Source organism: Gobio gobio, assembly GCF_949357685.1.
Source record: "Gobio gobio genome assembly, chromosome: 12".
NCBI classification, from domain to species: Eukaryota; Metazoa; Chordata; class Actinopteri; order Cypriniformes; family Gobionidae; genus Gobio; species Gobio gobio.
In genome coordinates, this window is record NC_137105.1 from 12,289,058 (window position 1) to 12,307,778 (window position 18,721).

Here is an 18,721-nt window from a genome sequence, read left to right on the forward strand (position 1 = left end):
AAAACAAGAAAAATGTGCTGTCGATTTTGGATGTGGATGAATAGAAAGTTTAGCATTTATTTTATTTTTTATTTTTTTGTCAAGTCTTTGCTGTCAATTTATTGTGTCCTTGTTGGATAAAAGTATTAATTTCTTTAAAAAACATCTTACTGACTCCAAACTTTTGATTGGTAGACTTGAATATAATGTTGGCCTTTCTATATTATAGGAAAAGAGTCATTTGCAAAGAATTAATCTCATATTATTGGAGCACTAATGGGACAAAAGTCTGTTTAGTGCAACATGAGTCATCAAAATGGAAGAGAAAGACTAAAATGTAAATGCAACAATCTGCTAAAGGTTCATTTTGTCCATTTTTAGGAGTGCACTAGCATGTAGATTACCTCAAAGCTAAAAGACATGGATAAAATGTCACAAAATTCAAATTTTTATTCCGTTAACCACTTCTTAAGACAACTATACTCCTATGTGCTGTTGTTGTTTTCTCTCAGGAGGAAATGTCTCATGGGGAGCTTCAGGTTCCTACATGAAATGCACGCTCAGTGCCAAGCTTCAACACATGTAGGTCCTGAAATCTGGCTTTAAAATGCACGATCGCTGCTCTTTAGAGGGATTTCGTGGAGCACTCGACCGATGCGTGCATCACATTTATGAAGTCGTGCATCTGTAGGTGTGAGAGTTAGAGCTTGGTTTCTTTCTTTCTGCTTTGTGTCTAGGCTTGGCATGTGTTTCTTAAGACTGATGGATTTGTTGGAATATGTTCTCATTGCATACTCAAAGCCCCGGTGAATAGTCCTCAGCTTGTGTAACTGGCATTCACTCAAATGACCCAGGATATTGCAAACACTTCAGTCGTCAGCGTGCGGATCATTAAGGCTGAAAAATGGCACACAAAAGCAAATTTGGGATTTGAGAAATGTGATTTCTTCCACCACTTGATTGTGGAATTAATCTCATGCCATATTTATAAGTATGTGTTGGCTGGTTATTGCTCTGCGGGTCCCTTTGACGTCTCAAAATTAACCACATAAGAGCCACTTAAATAATTGCGCCTCAAAATGTTAAAAGCTTCAAACTGATTAATGACACAACAAAACGCAAGCCCTTCACTGGCTGCTAGAGATCCTATTTCCAGTGTGAGGCAATGTCTGACTTTGTAAATCATGGGTGTAAGTATTACAATGATCGCAAGCCAGAATATATGATTGTTTTAATATTAACTAATGTATGAAATTGTGCATTAGAGGTTAGAGGGTATAATTCGAGGTGTCTTAGCAGGGAGAAATCCATCACTCTTTTAGCCACCATTGAACAAGAGTGGACTGGATTTAGCGTGATTAAAATATTCTAGAGTGCTTGTTACTATTTGACCTACATTGTTAAATAAGTCAGCGTTCAGAGTATTACATCTCGTAAGCTTGAATACATCATTTAAATTATTTGATTGCTGGGAAATGGACTAACTTGACCGTAAAAGCAAGTGCTTGGATTGATGATATTTGGCATTTGTTCTGAATATACTCTTATGGTGAAACAGAAGCATATAAAGCATTCAGATTTCACTTGAAAGTAGGTATAGCTCTTTTCTGACTCATTTTTCTCTCCTGCAGGACACAGACCTGATTATGACCTTTAACATCTCCATGCATCGCTCCTGGTGGATGGAGAACGGCCCGGGGTGCAGGGTGACCCCCGTGACCCCTCCTCCCTCCTGGGCCCCAGAGGACCATCGCTACATCAGCATCGCCGGCTGCCTGCTGGAGTACCAGTATGTGGAGGTGGCCCACAGTTCCTTGCAGATTATCCTGGCTGTGAGTACAGTCTAATCCTTTACAGGGCTTTTCTTTAATTTTGCTCTGCTTGTGATCGCGGCTACTGGTATTAAATATATATTTACGGAGCTTTATTATATGTCTCTTCTAGGAGTGTAACGATACATCGTTAATCGTATCGCGATATAAAAATGTATCGTTGATGTAAACGATAGGATTTGCGATATAGAGTTGTTTTATCCAAGGCTCAACTTACTGTAGTTATAAGGTATAATTCACCCAAACATTTTTATTCTGTCATCATGTACTCACCCTCATGTCGTTTCGTTTAACTTCCAAACACGAATGCGATTAGAACTGTGACTGATTGCATTGATCGTCTGAAGTGCACGCACTGCCGGAACGGCACTCCTCAAAGTGAAAGTGCAAACATAATTTAAATCACCAGATCACATTTAGTTTTAGTAGTATGATTATTCAAAGCGTTTTAGATGGTGTATGTATAGACTTGGTCTGCATTACTCGGAATGCCCACAAAACGTCATATCCGCCTTATGCCGTGTGGGGAAAACAAGCCATTAGAATGAATGCACGTAGACCTTGTTAGGCGCTTTATCTTTACTCTTTGTAATGATTAGGATTGATTTTTGCTTGGTGCAGTCCCGAAAAGTTGCCATGTGCCGTTTTGCACCTCTAGTAAGTTAAAAAACCCTGATCTGAAGTTTTATACTGCTAAATAAACAGACGAAGCTGTTCGTCAATTCCGAAAGCCTGTTCAATACGTCCATTACAATTAAACATTTGCACTACATGATGCTGGTATTATTGTAAAGATTAAAAAAGAGATTTCATTAATTGCAATGGCAAAACTTTGTTGAACAAAACGGCAATAAAGTCATATTTGTAACGGGATTTATCGTTAAAGCAGTTTTTCACGATGAGCGATCACATAGCCACATAATGCATGAGGTTATTAATGTACAAAACATTCAAAAGTCTTCTTTATTTCATGATGGGAAGGGCTGGGCTCATGCTTGTGCTTCAAGCTGATAGTCACATTATATGTACAAAACTTGTACATTTTCTCGTCAAAATGCAGCTGCTCCCTCAAATAGGCTATTACATGACATAATAGGTTGGCTACTTCATAAATCACACACTTCACATCACTTTTGATATTAATAAAAAAACGCCGCTATTATCATAATTCTAATAATATTGTGACTCTGAAATGTCAATTTCATAGCACAAGACACGTTTTATGATCATTTTAAAACGTTAAATGTATGTAATGCATACTTTTAATCCATTAAATTCAGGAACACTGAATTAACGTCTTAATCGAAAAACTCTGTGATTTATGAAGTTGGCATGTCATAGCCTACCTATATGGGGTTCGGCGGAGCAGCATGCATTTTGATGAGAAAATGACACCTCTGGCCATTGATTCCGTTGGGTCGTTTATCAGTCACAGATACTGTACGGACAATCTGACCCAATATGGCTCAGTTTTTCTATATAGCTTGCTCTGTCGAGCGGCAAAAATGATTCTACACCGGCTAAACTGGGTTAGCCCCATGCATTTACATTGTGGGGAATGGACTGTTTTCCCCCACGCCGACTCCGCCCCCACGTCACGCCCCCAGCTATGACACAACACCGATTTAGTCTATAGTGCATTAATAGCGGGAGAGGCAGGACATAGCGAGCACCAGTAGAGTTTGTGTGTGCGCGGCTTAAAGGTGGGATAAGTACTTTCTGGTAACCGATGATTTCAAATTACCAAAACAAACACGCCCCTATTTTGATAGCTCCGCCCCACACATACGTAACCCAGGCAACGCCTATGGTGGAATCTGCTGTGCCAGCCAGCTGAGGGTATGATGTCATGATTCAGTAAAAGCAAACATATGTTACCCGTTCTGGCGAAATGAGTCGGAAGTCGCAACGTTCTATTTTAAGATACATAATACTTGAAAAAATAAATGTTTCTTTTTTTAGCTAATTTCAAAGAACAGACATTCAAAAATAAAAATTCAAACAATTTAGAAATGTGGGTCACTGTGACTCATTTTGCTGGATCAGGTCACATATATTAGGAGTATATTATCTTACTTATCGGACACACTCTGGGAGCTGGCGCTTGAAACAGACAGCGAGGAGGTTTAGACGCTCCAGGCTTATACGGTGTGGAAATGAATGGGTCTTTATCATCACTGAAGTGAACGACAATACGATTGCAAATGGACAAGCAAGCAAACATGACACATGAGCATATTCAAGCAAAACCCAGCATATATTAGTTCTGTGAAACAAAACAAAATCAATGTTACTCGCCTATCGAGAAGAAATAAAGCAACCTCGGCCTTCGCTCCTTGAGTTCTCTCCAGTGCTGGAAAGCTGATCCGATATTTACACGGGTCCTACTTCTTGCCTGATCTTCTTGCCTGATCTTCCACATTTGTTTTTTTTTATCTGCCATCTCTCTCTTTCTGTCGTCGCCCTGTGTCATGTCTTTTGAATAATGACAGTAGACAAGCCCCTTACTGCTGATTGGCTATAAGTTTGTTTTGGTACTCGGCCCGAGACACTTTTCTAAAGCAGTTTTGAAATACCACTTACCCTGACCTTTAAGAGATCCAATGCCTGCATTGAAAGTGCGAGTGAAAGTCTACAAGTTTCAGTGACATTACTACATTAAATGACTATATATAATGTTGAATATAATGTTGAATAATGCAATGGGGCAATATTTGTGGGTCCTGATAATAATACAATAAAAATAATAATAATAATAATAATATTTTAATAATAATAATAAAAATACTCTTTATTTTGGCTTAAAACATTGCGATTCGTATCGTGAGTTCAGTATCGCGTTTTGTATCGAATAGTGACACAAGTGTATTGTTACACCCCTCTCTTCTGATTGGTCGATCGTGGAATTCTGCAATTAAACATTAGTGTACAATGACAGCTAAAATATATAATTGACTGTTTCCACGGATGAGAAGCTCTGCTTTAGAGTGTGGAAAATTTGGCAGTCGTCGGTGCAGTACATTTGTTTTTGTCTGTTTAAAAGAAAACCGGTTGATTACTCCAAGTCTGAATATAACAGTTCAGGAAATGCTTCAGAATATGAGAGGCATTGAGCAGTTTGGCCGAGCTCCAGTGCTGATATTGCTTGAATGCGGGTTGTTAATAGGAGCTCAGCACGCGGCCTTCTTTCGAGTCTTTATTCTTTATCTCTTCCATTACCTGCGACACCTGCTTCTACCCCCCCCCTCCACAATCAGTGTCTCTAATGCAATAGTGAAGTGAACCCCCTCCAATGTGGATACAGCAATTCTCTGATTACAAGCTTGTACGATACTCTCCCTCGGCTTTCATTCTCATACAGTGAAATCTAATTTCAAACATGTTTTTTTTTCCAACGCAACATGAAATCAAAATTGACCCTATTTACTGCATGATTCATCAGTGCACTTTATTTTGTTTGTTTTCATATTCTAACTGTAATATCCTTTCGATTTCTAACAAAAAGATATTTGTTTTCTCTTGATGTAACCAAGGCCGCAGGGGCAAGGAAAAAATGTGAAGCAGTAATATCAGAGCTTACTTTTCATAAATATTATGTTACACTTGGAAAGGTATCATTTGCAGATGTTAAATGGGTAGTTGACATGAAATTTCAAGTAGCAACTGCAGTATTGTGCAATATGACAGGACTTTTTATCTAATTCTTGTGTAATTGTTATACATATAGTCTACATTTTTTACAGTTTTTATTTGAGAGACACATTCAATATTTCTACTTAATGAGCTAAATCGTGGTCATAAATTGTGAAAATCTGGACAAATGGTGACCATTGTTATCAACATAGAGAATTTAGGTTAAAAATGTTGTATTTCCCCTTATTATTCCATACAGTATAAGCGAAAATATAAATCCTGTAATTGGCCACCATTTGTGTCCCCCCACAGTTTTTCAAGTTTTTCACCTTTTGACCTCCTTTTAGCTCATGAAATATACATATTTAATCTGGATAATTCTAAATGAATATATTAATTTAATCTAGTCTCTTAATGAATTCATCATTTAAACATTATTGCCTTCACTCCTTCATTTTTATTAGTCCTGCAGTGACAAATTAATTTTTATACAAATTGTACAAATAGTCCATGCACTCTCTTAATTAATATGAGCTCATTAAAGGTCATAATTACAGAAATGTATTATCTACATTTAAAGTATTAAAGATGCTATACAATAAAAATAGTAAATGTATAGTATTACTATTATTATATTCAAATGTTTTATTTATTTATAGTAATATAATGCAGTTTATATATATATATATATATATATATATATATATATATATATATATATATATATATATATATATATATATATATATATATATATATATATATATATATATATATTTCTAATTATTCAAAACATAATAATTATTTAATAATTACAATGATTACAAATGTATTAGTATTGTTGTTGTTATTAATATTATTAAAAATGAGCAAAAGCTTTTTTTTAATAGTTTTAGATGAATTTCTAGAGGAATGTCACAGTTACCAATACAAATATATATGCTTCCAATCTTATTTGGCAACTACCAAAATGCACTGCACATTTGAATCAAAGACAACATTTGTGAACAATTTTGCTCAACATGCGTGACTTTTGCTGTACGTGAGACTGGTATGCCTTATCAGCCGTGATGTCAGGGGTCAGTAAGTTTAATGGTGCCCACCGGTGTCTCATAAAGAGCTGTAACAGAGCACAGGCAGGTATCGGCTCCATTCGCCCCGATATTTATAGACCTTCCTCTGTTACGACTGATGTTCCTGTTGAGATATTATATAGCGAATTGCGGAGGAGAAAGGCAGCTGCTTGTCAGAGCGCCTGGTGGGACCTTTTAGTTGCTTTTAGGTGCCCCTTCTCCAGAGAGGAAAGTAGGCACCGCTATTCCCTTATTGATGGTGTGATCTCTATTCTACTGCAGGAAGCTATGTGCAGTTTGGGGGCGGGGCTATACACCCACATAGGTAGACATAAAAAATCCCTGTTTCATTTTTTTTCGTAATTACAGAGCTGAAGCTCTGTTAGATTGCTTAAGTATGAGAGAATCCCAAGGCTGCTGAGATGTTTTATAATGACTTCACACATTCCATGTAATTAGGCATGTGTGTTGATGAAACAGATCTGAATGTGGCGCTGTGGAAATGACAATATTGAAGCACACCTGCTTCCTAAAGGAGCTTCACCCCTGACTGTAAACGTGAGGGATTTCGCTAGCAGTTTTCTTTTAGCTGTACCTTATGAAGTAGTGCACAATATGAGAAAGTACTTTTTCAGACTGCCATACAGCTCATCTGAATACATATCTTTTATTTTAGGGGTACATTCTCTAAACCTGAAAAAAATTCAGAAATTGCTAGTAAATCTCACAGATAATTACAAAGAAAACGCAAGTGACACATTGAATTAAACATGACATTTTGGAGTAGAAAGACTCAAATAGTATGTTCTTGTAAAATTACTTTGCTTGTCTCCGAAAAAAGCACCTTTAATCTATTGTACACTATTGAACGTTGTGGTGTCCAATCTGGGAACATTCAGAGAAATCAAAAATGGTTTGCTAAGAATTTTATAACAAATGAAACAGGACAGTTGTTGACATACAGAAAGAGTTTAGAGCTATAGAATGAATGTGAATGTCAAAGCTCAAATTTAATGAGAAATGATTTTTATTTCATAATAAAAGCTCGAGAAAGTCACCATTTGCCCTTCATTTAATTGCATTGCTGTCTAGGAAATATTAAAGAGATCTCATTAGTGATTTTTCCTTCCTATGGGTCACACGCTTTCATGTGGAATAAGAAATATTGTTAGGGGCTGTCAGATATTATGTAGGAAACTGTTGAAGTCATTGCATGTTCAATAATGCTTAGTCTTCTAAACACAGAAACTGTTACAGTAGGCCAGGATCAATAAGACAATGATTGAATTAAGCTCTCTCTGAAGCATCGAAAGGGACAAGACATATGTCTGTGTCAGCAAAGTGCTGAGTTGAGTCCCACCGCTGGCTACTCAGACCGTTCCAAAGGAGTGTAAAACAATATCAAGGCCTGAAGTTTATTACAAGCATTTTGTTCATGGTGTCCCTGCGGAGAGCCACTGTTTGGGTCATTTCTTGAACCCACCTAGCTGAGACGAGCTAGGTTTATTGCTCCAAGTTTCTTGAAGGTCCAAGTTTATTTAAGTTTCTTTGTTTCTCATTTTTAATGGAACATGTTGGTTCAGTAGTGTACAATATAGGGGTGAATGATATAGCTGTACCATACGGGCATTTATTCGTTTTTTAAAGCTACACTGTGTAACTTTTTTAGTTTATTCTTAGCTAAAAACACTTAGTTCTTTCAAAAATATATGTGCTCATTAATGTATATTTACTTCTTTCAAGTAATTAAGTATTATCGTAAGTTTATAATATGCCATTGAAAATACATACGGGTGAGGGGTTCGAATGCCGGTCGCCATGTTGCCCCTCCATCTTGAAAGTACATTAGCCAAAGAGGGACATACCCGTAAATTCAAGCTTCGCCTTTCGCGTTTTAACACTCAATGGCACCGTGTCGAATGTGGACGAGGTCGAACTGGAAGCCATGTTAATCTTGGACTAAATCGGCCACCGTAGGAGTTAAAACGAAATCGAATTGAGAGGAACAGAAACGGTATATTCACTGAATGGTCATATACCTTTTCACTGCTAGATGGGGGGAAATATCACACAGTGTAGCTTTAATGTATCAGTATTGACCAGTATTGAATATATAATCTCCAATATTGGACATTTTATCAGTCATGCTCATTTCCCATATTTCATTTATACTACTTTTGTGAAGGCTCACTATGAAAATCCCTTTTCATGCTGTACTTTTGTGATGCCTGAATTGACTTGTACTAGTATTTAGAACAATAGAGTTTAATTTATAGTGTTTTATTTTTTACTTTTTTGGACAAAAAAAAGTATTCAATTCTAATATCAACCATTTATCATTCATCAGCCAAAACAAAAAATATACACTACTATGTAAAAGTTTGGGGTCAGTAACTTCACATAGGCTGTGTTTGTTGGCTCAAAAATATAGTAATATTGTGACTTATTATTACAATTTAAAACTGTTTTCTATTTTAAAATATATTAAAATGTAATTTATTCCTGTGATGGCAAAGTTACATTTTTCAGCACCATTACTCCAGTCTTCAGTGTCACAGGATCCTTCAGAAATCATTCTAATATGCTGATTTGGTGCTCAAGAAAAATTTATTTTTATTATCAATGCTTAATATTTTCTGGAAACAATGATACATTTTTTTGAAGATTCTTCAAAAAACTGAATTTATTTAAAATATTATAAATGACTTTACTTTCACTTTTAGTCAATTTAATACCTCCTATCTGAATAAAAGTAAATAAAAAAAATACAAATAAATAACATGCTGACCCTTAAACTTTTGAATGGTTGTGTACAGGGCTTGACATGCCATTTGCAGGTCACTCCCATTAGCCACTTTGGCGCTGTGAATTTTATTATAGTCTTCCCAAAATGGAATCTGTTATAATCGTGTTGCGTATTATAACCAATCACACGTGATTCTGTTGAGCTTATGAATGCAATGTCTAATAATCAGAGGTGTTCAGATTAGTCATCGCTGGAACGCCAGAGTTTTGTTCAGAGCACACTCTCACTGGCCTGGTTTCTCCCAAGGTTTATTTTTCTCCATTAGGTCACCTGATGGGGTTTTGGTTTCCTTGCCACTGTTGCCTCTGGCTTGGCTTGCTCAGTTGGGGACTCAAAATTTTTCAACTAAATATCCAAATAAATCTAATTATTAAACTAAATTAACCATATAAACAAAATTACTGATCTAATTACTGATCTAAAGCCCACACTGTCACTGTATGATAATTGAAATGAACTGAGGACATCACCGGTTTCTCCGGAATGGCTATACAGCTGAATAAAATTCTGTTGCATTATTTTGCTGTTTAACACTGTAAAGCTGCTTTGAAACAATCTGCATTGTTAAAAGCGCTATATAAATAAAGTTGACTTGACTTGACTCACTGAAAATCTGCACTCTCATCATAAACAACAGAGCAGAGATAAATGTGCAATATACGCAGGAGATTCATTCATCATACGATGATTGAATGTTTTTGTTCTATTTCAGCAGCAGAAATAATTTCACAGTAGAACCATATGAGGATGATTGAAAATGTTGTCTATACATCCAGACATAACTGGGGAGGGTCTGAAACGTAAATCTTTTGAATCTCCAAATATCACAGCCAGTCACATAATCTGATGTGACTGGCCTAAAGTCGGCTTGACTTTAAAGTCGATATTAATGAATTTAGAAACCGTCTCTAAAGTTGCATACGACATTGGTATACACGTTTCTAACCTCAATAGCATTTGAAAAGAATGACTTACAGTCGTAAAACCAACTGTAAAGTGTTAATCTATGTCAGGTATGATGCACACCTTTTATATATTTTTGTAATTAAATCAAATAAACTGTTAAATCACATTAAAGGATTAGTTCACTTCAATATTTTACTCACTCCCATCTCATCCAAGGTGTTCGTGTCTTTCTTTCTTCAGTCAAATATAAATGACGTTTTCTGAGGATTTTTCCAGGATTTTTCTCCACATAATACACTTCTATGGCAACCAATGGGTTGAAAGTCCAAATCAATGCAGTTTCAAAGGGCTTTGAATGGCTTCAGAGGTATTAGCCTTCGCACGTGCGCTTAGTAAACACGGGAGCGGTACTTATGCCTACGTCTAGTGTGACCTTTCCGATGTGATTACGTAATCCGTGGCGAGCTGCAGAGCAGCGCAAGATGAGCAATTTAGGTTAAAAAGTATATACAATTTTTTTTTTTTGGGGGAAAATGACTGATCATTTTCGCTAGATAAGACCCTATTCCTCAGCTGGGATCACGCAGAGCCCTTTGAAATTGCATTAATTTGGACCTTCAACTGTTGGTTGCCATAGAAATGCATTATGTGGAGAAAAATCCTGGAATGTTTTCCTCCGACTGAAGAAAGAAAGACATCTTGGATGAAATGGGGGTGAGTAAAATAGCAGGGAATTTTCGTTTTGAAGTGAACTAATCCTTTAAGTATGTATTTCACTAGGCTACTGTATGGGCTCATACACAAAATATGCTAGATTACAATGTTTCATAGCTGATTGAACACTGATGAGAATATTGCTTGAGGAATAAATTATATTTACACCAAAAAATCTAATTTTTCTCCGACAAGCAATTGTTAGTGTTTCTCTGTCTAGATTAAGGAGCATCACACACAACCTTACCAGAGCTAAATAGACCTATTCGATGACCTGTCATGTTACACATTTCATGTAGACCTGATTTGGGTGTGTACAGTGGTCCTTTACATATAGCCAACAACATAATTTTGGCCAGTGAAAATGCTGAGTGGCTAGTAACTTTGGAAAACCACAGCCACAGTGGCTGGTGAGCAAAAGCCCTAGTTGTGTATATTACTGGTTCTATATGGCACCAAAAATGGTTCTTGGCTCGTGATCATTGGGGAACCTTTTTTAGTGCTATATAGCACCAATTTTGGTGCTTCAGTGGTTCTTCAGCGGTTCTTCAGAGGTTCTTCACCGGTTCTTTGACTAAGGTGCTATAAAGCACCTCTTAAGAACCGCAAAAATAAGCAAAATTGGTGCTATATAGCACTAAAAAAGGTTCCCCTATGATTACGAGCCAAGAACCATTTTTGGTGCCATATAGAACCTTTTTTTTTTTAGAGTGTATGTGTACAGTTTGTACAATTTCCCTTTACATACAGTAATGTTTCAACAAGAATTAAAATCATTTGTCAAGACTATCAGGGCCCAGTCTTTATCTGCAGTGTTGCAACAGTCTTTGTCTTGCCGCTTGTTTATGCAACCAAGTGACCTCAGATGCTCATTCATACTGTTTTCTCTGGAAGCATCTTTGTTTGGAACAACATCTCAGAGAAGAAATTCGTAATTTGAGCTAGAAATATATGACTGTGCTGTTCTGCCGACGTGTTTCTTTACGTTTCAGACCCTCCCCAGTTGTGTCTGGATGCATAGACAACATTTTCAATCATCCCCGCAAGCTTCCAGATACATAACAGTGGTCTTTGTTCCCCACATAGGAATCGGAGTGTTGAAAAATTGACTCGTTCATTATTTTCTCCTAAAGCGAATAAGTGCCTCTTTGATCGGTTAACTATGGAGACAAGCGCTCTCTCGCTCCCTCTCCGCACTTCACGTTTTATCTAGCTGACAAGAGCACAATTGATCAGCAAATTTTGCTCGTCTTCTCTTTGACTAAAACACAGTCATTTGACAGAACACAAAGTGTCCAAGTAATAATTTCTTATCTCATATTTATTAATGAAAATAACCTGGAGGTTAATTCGATTCAGTAATATGGAGATGGATGTGGCTTGTTGAAAGGGCGTTGATGTGAACTACAGTAATGACAGCTCGATCTTCACACACAGAGATAATTATATGGATTACAGAGGAGGCATCTGGGAGGGAGTGCTGTCATTTCCCTGCTAGCCCGCCACTTCGTGCTTCTTCTTTTTTTCCGAACGGCACCTGCAGCAGGCTCTGAGATGCGCCTTTGGTCCCATTGTTTTCCCGCGTCAGAGCAACAGTGCGGCACCTTCAGCTAATTAGGTTTCTCTTCCAGCCGAAATGGATGTGGAGCCTTCGACCATTCATTTACAAGCATCTCAGACATTAGTAAGGCTGCATGCATCATTACACAGTAAGGGAGCGTCAGTCTGAAAGTAATTAAGTAGAGTTGTATGATAATGAAAGGCCCGTGGTGTGAGCTAATATCGGAATCGTACAACGATCGCTTTGTGATAATCCCAGGTTCTCTTGCTCTCCTCATCTTCCTCTTGCACTCTGTGGGCGAATTCACCAATTTAGAATGATATTTCGGTGGGAAAAATTGTGGATAATATGCAATTATCACCTGCATTTCAACTTGACCAGGTGGTTTATGCACTAGCATACGTATTTAAATGAAGTCATTAAGTCATTTGTCATTCTATTCGTGCAGACACGCCTCTTTTTATGCAAATGAAGCGGATTACAGAATGCACTTTATTTATAAATGCCTGGTGCAATTAACACGCTTATTTCTGCAGAAAGCAGGTGTTATGCAGAATTATATGTATATGTTAGCTGTGTTCTATAAATTATCATGTACATTCTTTAAAAAACATAATTTCTGCATATTAAAGAAATTTTTTTTTAGCCGTTCATTTACACTATTGTTCAAAAGTTTGGGGTCAGACATTGGAGGCATTTAAAATGTTACAAAATTTTAACTTAATATTCATCAAATAAAAAATGTATCAAAGGTTCCACTAAAAATATTAAGCAGCAAGGCTGTTTTCAACATTGATAATAAGAAATGTTTCTTGAGCAGCCAATCAGCAGTAGCTTTACCATACCACTATATTAAAATAGGAAAAAAAAATATTCCGCATTCAATTTACGGAAAAAGCTGGCTGCGATTATGACGTATACGTGAGGCGTTACACTTTCTTCGTAAGTTGAATATGGAAGGCGGTCTGGCGGATCTAGATATTTTACTTTAAAATGTTAAATATGGATATTTTTCTTACACAAACCCATCGATTTTTGGTGAACTATCCCTTTAAAGTGTTACTTCAGTGATTTAGCATTAAGCTTTGTATTTAAACTGGGTCATTTATGTAGTAGAAATGTGAACTTATTTTTGAATTTGGTACCTTCTAGAGTGAGAAAAGACAGAAAATGTATTTTTGTCTCATGTGGATGAAAGACAACAACTCCCAGAATGCACTTGCTTCGCTGCCCTACGAGGCCACTTCGTACACCGTCATTTTGATCTTCATAGTAATACAATCATTTCGTTCAGTTAGAGAATAAACCCTACAATTAAAAACTGAACGTGTCTTTTCAATAAAGTGTGAGTGAGCCGAACGAAAGTCACGGCACAGACGCAGCAGTGTCAGATTTCATTCATCACTAAGAGCTGAGCAGAGCTGAGGTAACGTTAAGCGCCAGTCTGGCACGTTTTCTGATCGCATATGGAAGCTAAACTATCACAGGAATTCATTGAAAAGTTGAAACACTCACTTTGCTCTGCATTGCTCCGTTATGAATGTCCGTGCGGTCGTCCATGTCAATGTGTCAATGTCATTCTGTGCGTGAGATCTCTCTCCTATGGGGGGGTTGATAAGATACGGAACAGCTCCATCTAGTGGCTGAAGTCTTGTGGCCTCTGGCCAAAAAATCCTCAGATATTTGCGTCATCGGAGGAATTTTTCCAGAAATAAAATGCATCATTCTCTCGTCTCAGGGGGATATGAAGGGGGAAAGTACCATAATTTGAATATACTACCGGGTTTCTACTGATACAAAGCCTAATGCTAAATCACTGAAGTTACGCTTTAAGAATTTCTTTGTCTGCGGAACTCAAAAGAAGATATTGTGTTCATATAATGAAGGTCAATTCATTGTATGGACAAAAACAGTTGAAACATTCTTCAAAATATCTTCTTTTGAGTTCCACAGAAGATAGAAAGTCATAAAGGCATGGAATAACAATAAATGGTGAAAAAAAAGTGTGTGTGTGTGTGGGGGGGGGTAAACTATATTAGAATTGTCCATAATGTCCATACCATATTATAACTTGCCGTTATATTAAGGTAAAATTGGTTGCAAATGCCGTTTTATGTCAGTTTTAATACAGCTATGTATATAAAAGAAAAATGTTGTCGCTTGCCACTTTTTTGCATTGTGCATGGTCAGGTTGTTATCTTTTAGAAGATTCTTCTTTGAGCCCATGGCTAAATCCATAGCCATTTTATATGACAGCCCTCATGTGAAATATGCCACAGTGGACTTCAAACTTATTTCTGAATAACCCTTCTGCAGACACAAAGCAACTTTGGAGGTCCTTTAGAGGAGAGTGTGTTAATTTCCTCAGGTGCTTGGGAAGTACACACTTGTATCTGCTGCTGCTTGCAGTGAGTGCATTGTGGGAAAGAGAGAGAGGAAAAGAGGGGAAGAGAGCACCGATGGTGGGATAACACTTCTCATCTGTGATTAATGCTCTCTCGCTCACCTCCTGCCCTGAGTACTCGTGAGGTCTGTTGTGTTGCTATCCACCATCGTGTAGACAAAGGAGAAGGAGGCTCCCTTGTCCCCGCTCGTGTCATATGCAGAAAATAGGACTCACCTGAAACAAAACCCTTTTGCCATACGCAACGCAAATGTACTGAAAAAGCATACGTCAAACTGACATTCTCCACAGAAGTCCTTTGTGAGGTTTAGCTGAATGTCTGGCTCATATTCATTTTCGAGAGTCCACCTCTGGGCCGTTGGGAACTGTTCCTGGGCAGATTTCTCCTTCACAGTGAGAGAGAAGGAGAGAGTGTTGGCAGCCAGTTGGTCAAACCTCTGCTCTCTCTCTCTCTCTCTCTCTCTCTCTCTCTCTCTCTGACTCTGTCTCTTTCACACAGACACAGATATGAAGGGGCGAGTGGGGGGCTCTTGTATGCATGGATGCATCAGTAAATGAGCTGTGTCCAGCACACCAGAGCAGCACTGATGTCACACAGCCCTGGGATCTGCCTGACTATGAGCAGACTGTGTAACCAGAAGGGCTTCCCACAGACAGTCTAGTCAAAAGACCTGCTCTTGTTTCAGGGTTATGTGCCATTTGGAATTTCATTAAGAAATCAATAGATTACAATACAAATCAATTTTTAAATTTGAATTAAAGAGGCAGTACACCAAAAAAAAAAAATTCTGTCATCATTTTCTTACCGTCATGTCGTTCCAAACCTGTAAGGCTTACTTATGAGTTTGGTACGACAGATAAAAGCAACAAATCCCCAATGCTAAGTTTCTTTTCATTTATTTTAAACAGACAGTAGTGCAAATTATAGTTTGTTCCACCTAGCGAAATTTAACCCCCTGGAGGTACCATGATGGTTCAGGATGAACACATGTACCTTTACACCCCTAATATATATAAATGGTCACACAAGACCATTGAACACGATTTCAACTGAGGGGGGAGGGGCGTGCGCTCCATATAAGCTGTGAATGCTCTGCATACCCAAGCCATTCGTGGTCTCGCAGATTAGTATTAATATTATAAATTACTATAAATTCTTTAGTTTGAGGTGTGCCATAAAGCTTAACTTGATAACATTTTGGTGATACGTAACATATTTATTTGCCAAACTACGCAAATTTTCTTCAAATCTGCCAGTTACGGAGGGTTTCGGGTAGAGCCAACCGATATGGGTTTTTGGGGGGCCTATACCGATATTAGGGCATAAAAAAGTCCCATATCAATATATCGTCCAATATACTTTGTGTATATTATAGTACAGTACCTGTCAAAAGTTTGGACATTGGACCCTTTCCCATTAGTTTCCCACTTTCCCAGAATATATATAAATATATATACAGTATATATATATATATATATATATATATATATATATATATATATATATATATATATATATATATATATATATATATATATATATATATGTATATATATATGTGTGTGTGTGTATATGTGGTGATCAAACACTTATAATGATGCAACAAAGATATGTAATGGAGGCAGGGTATTTCAGAAATTTAACAATAAACTTCATCATATCCAAAATGAATACAACACATAACCAACTGTGTTCACGAGGATACTCCCAGAGACGGACAAGAGAACTAAATTGGCCATTCACGTGCTGTCAACGCGACTCTGGGTGTGTGCACAGATAACAGCGCGATAGGTTAGGGTTAGGGCAAATGATAAACTTTCATTCTATGATGGTTAAACTTTGCAATTAATACGCAAATCACATGTGTTGTGAACCGGGCTGCAGCTGCGCCGTACAAATCATGGATCAACTACAATCCCTATACTTCACATCACACATCCTGCGATGTGACTATTGTGGATGCGCACATCGCCATATCGATGCTAAAACGATACATCGTGCAGCCTACTACTTTACAGTAAGTTATGTATTTCACAGAACTAGTTACTAACTTACCGTTAAAACAACGCTTGACTCTGAGTCGTGAAGACACCGTTTGACTGCTGCTGCCTGAACAAGAGACCTCCTTACTGACGTGAAAGGGTTGGCTGGAGTCACTACAGTGACCTGGGTCGCCAGTAGCAAACAATGGAGCGTGCTCTGCTGGAAAAACTACATACATGTAATTACATTTACTAGCATTTTATCTGCATTATATGTTCTGGGGGGAAAAATGATCATATCGGTGGCTATCTGCGGCATATACGCGGATGTCAATATATCTGCAACAGGCTCATATCGGCCGATAAAATCGTCAGACCGATAAAATGGTCGGGCCTCTATTTTCGGGTAAGCGGATTCCCAACAGCTTTGGCACCTTCGCTCTGTTGTTATGTATCGTCATCATTGTCCCGCGTTCTCATTGGTTTGCTGGCATATGGGGGATTTCATGCTGTCCGGAAATTGATCACCAAAAGCAGAAAAATCTCGATTGTATTTGATACAGAAATAAATAGACTAAATTGAATGAAAAAAAAAGTCATAACTGAAATAATTTTTATAGAATAATTTTTATAAAACTACTGGTATGTAGTTTCTGCGACACAAGTGACAGCTAGTGGAATTACAAAAATAAATATTTTGCAAACGACCCTTTCGCGCGTCTCGCGTGACTCAACTCAAAACATCACAATCGCATCTCTTACGGGTGCTTGTGAAGGCAGGTCTCAACAGCTAAATGTAGGCTACTTTTGAGTTTCAATAAAATGTTCAACATATTAAGAATAGTTTTAGCTGTGTTGCTATGTGTCATAAGAGTAAGCAACTGAGTATCTAATACTATAGAGTCTCTCTTATAATAAACCCATCCAAAGTTACGTATCTGCATCAGCCGTGTTTTGTGACATGACGCGCCAGCATACTGGTTGAAGAAGTCACCGCTCATGTAGGGGTTCCCCATCAGCCAATGGTCTTTCGTGACCATTTAACAAAGTTGCAGCCTTCTTTTATGGTTAGTATGCTTCAGAGGGTAGGCAGTAAGTCAGCTCACTAGGAGCTGCAATGATCGGAGCTTTAGTATCTCAAGCAATTGCTTTTTATTCATTTTGCATGCTGTTTAAAATATTAAACGCCATCTCCGTTACAGAGACTTTACAGTAATGATAGTGAGCAGCTTCAGGCAGCTTAAGCATGTGGACTATGAAAATTTCACATCATGATAATTTATTCTATGTGGGCACTGGGTGTATTCTCATCCCTTGTGGTTGCCTCCACATCAGCTGTCACGACAGTGCGGCATGACATATGCTAACAGAAATCTCAGCTAGTCCCTGTTTGTGTCAAGCCTCAGTCTCTGTTCTCATGCAGAGGACTATAACAGGCCTCTACTAAGATGACTGGGTCATGCCGGGTTTATAGGACTTATGCTGTCTTCTGACAGCTGGTGATTTTGAGTCACATCCTTTTCGTTATTATACTTGTCCCAAACCTGCGCCGTCCTCAACAGGCAGCCGTAGCCGTGAGTCCAGTCAGACAATTTAATGAAAGCCTCAATTAACAGCTGTACTGATGAGCTTCTGAGAACATGTTCATTGACACATATAATCAATCAAGCCTTGTTTAATTACAGTGCATCATCTTATTGATGCTAGGGTTATCTTTATGCTCTGCAAGACTAGATCTAAGAGGCATTATTTAGTATTAAACTGCAATATTATCTGCCTATGTTTTTACTAAAACATTTCAATACATGATAAATGCCACACGGACCCCGC

General features: G+C 37.7%; 1 protein-coding gene across 2 annotated transcripts in view; it reads left to right on the plus strand.

Moving 5' to 3' along the window:
- nkain2 (sodium/potassium transporting ATPase interacting 2) overlaps positions 1–18,721 on the plus strand; it is a gene marked incomplete at its 3' end in the record, with an annotated part of 246,288 nt that overhangs the window by 170,969 nt on the left and 56,598 nt on the right. For both annotated transcript variants that reach the window (XM_079830960.1, XM_079830961.1), the window contains exon 4: positions 1,611–1,811. In XM_079830960.1, the coding sequence (XP_079687086.1) occupies positions 1,611–1,811 (201 nt within the window). The remainder of the gene's footprint in view (positions 1–1,610; positions 1,812–18,721) is intronic.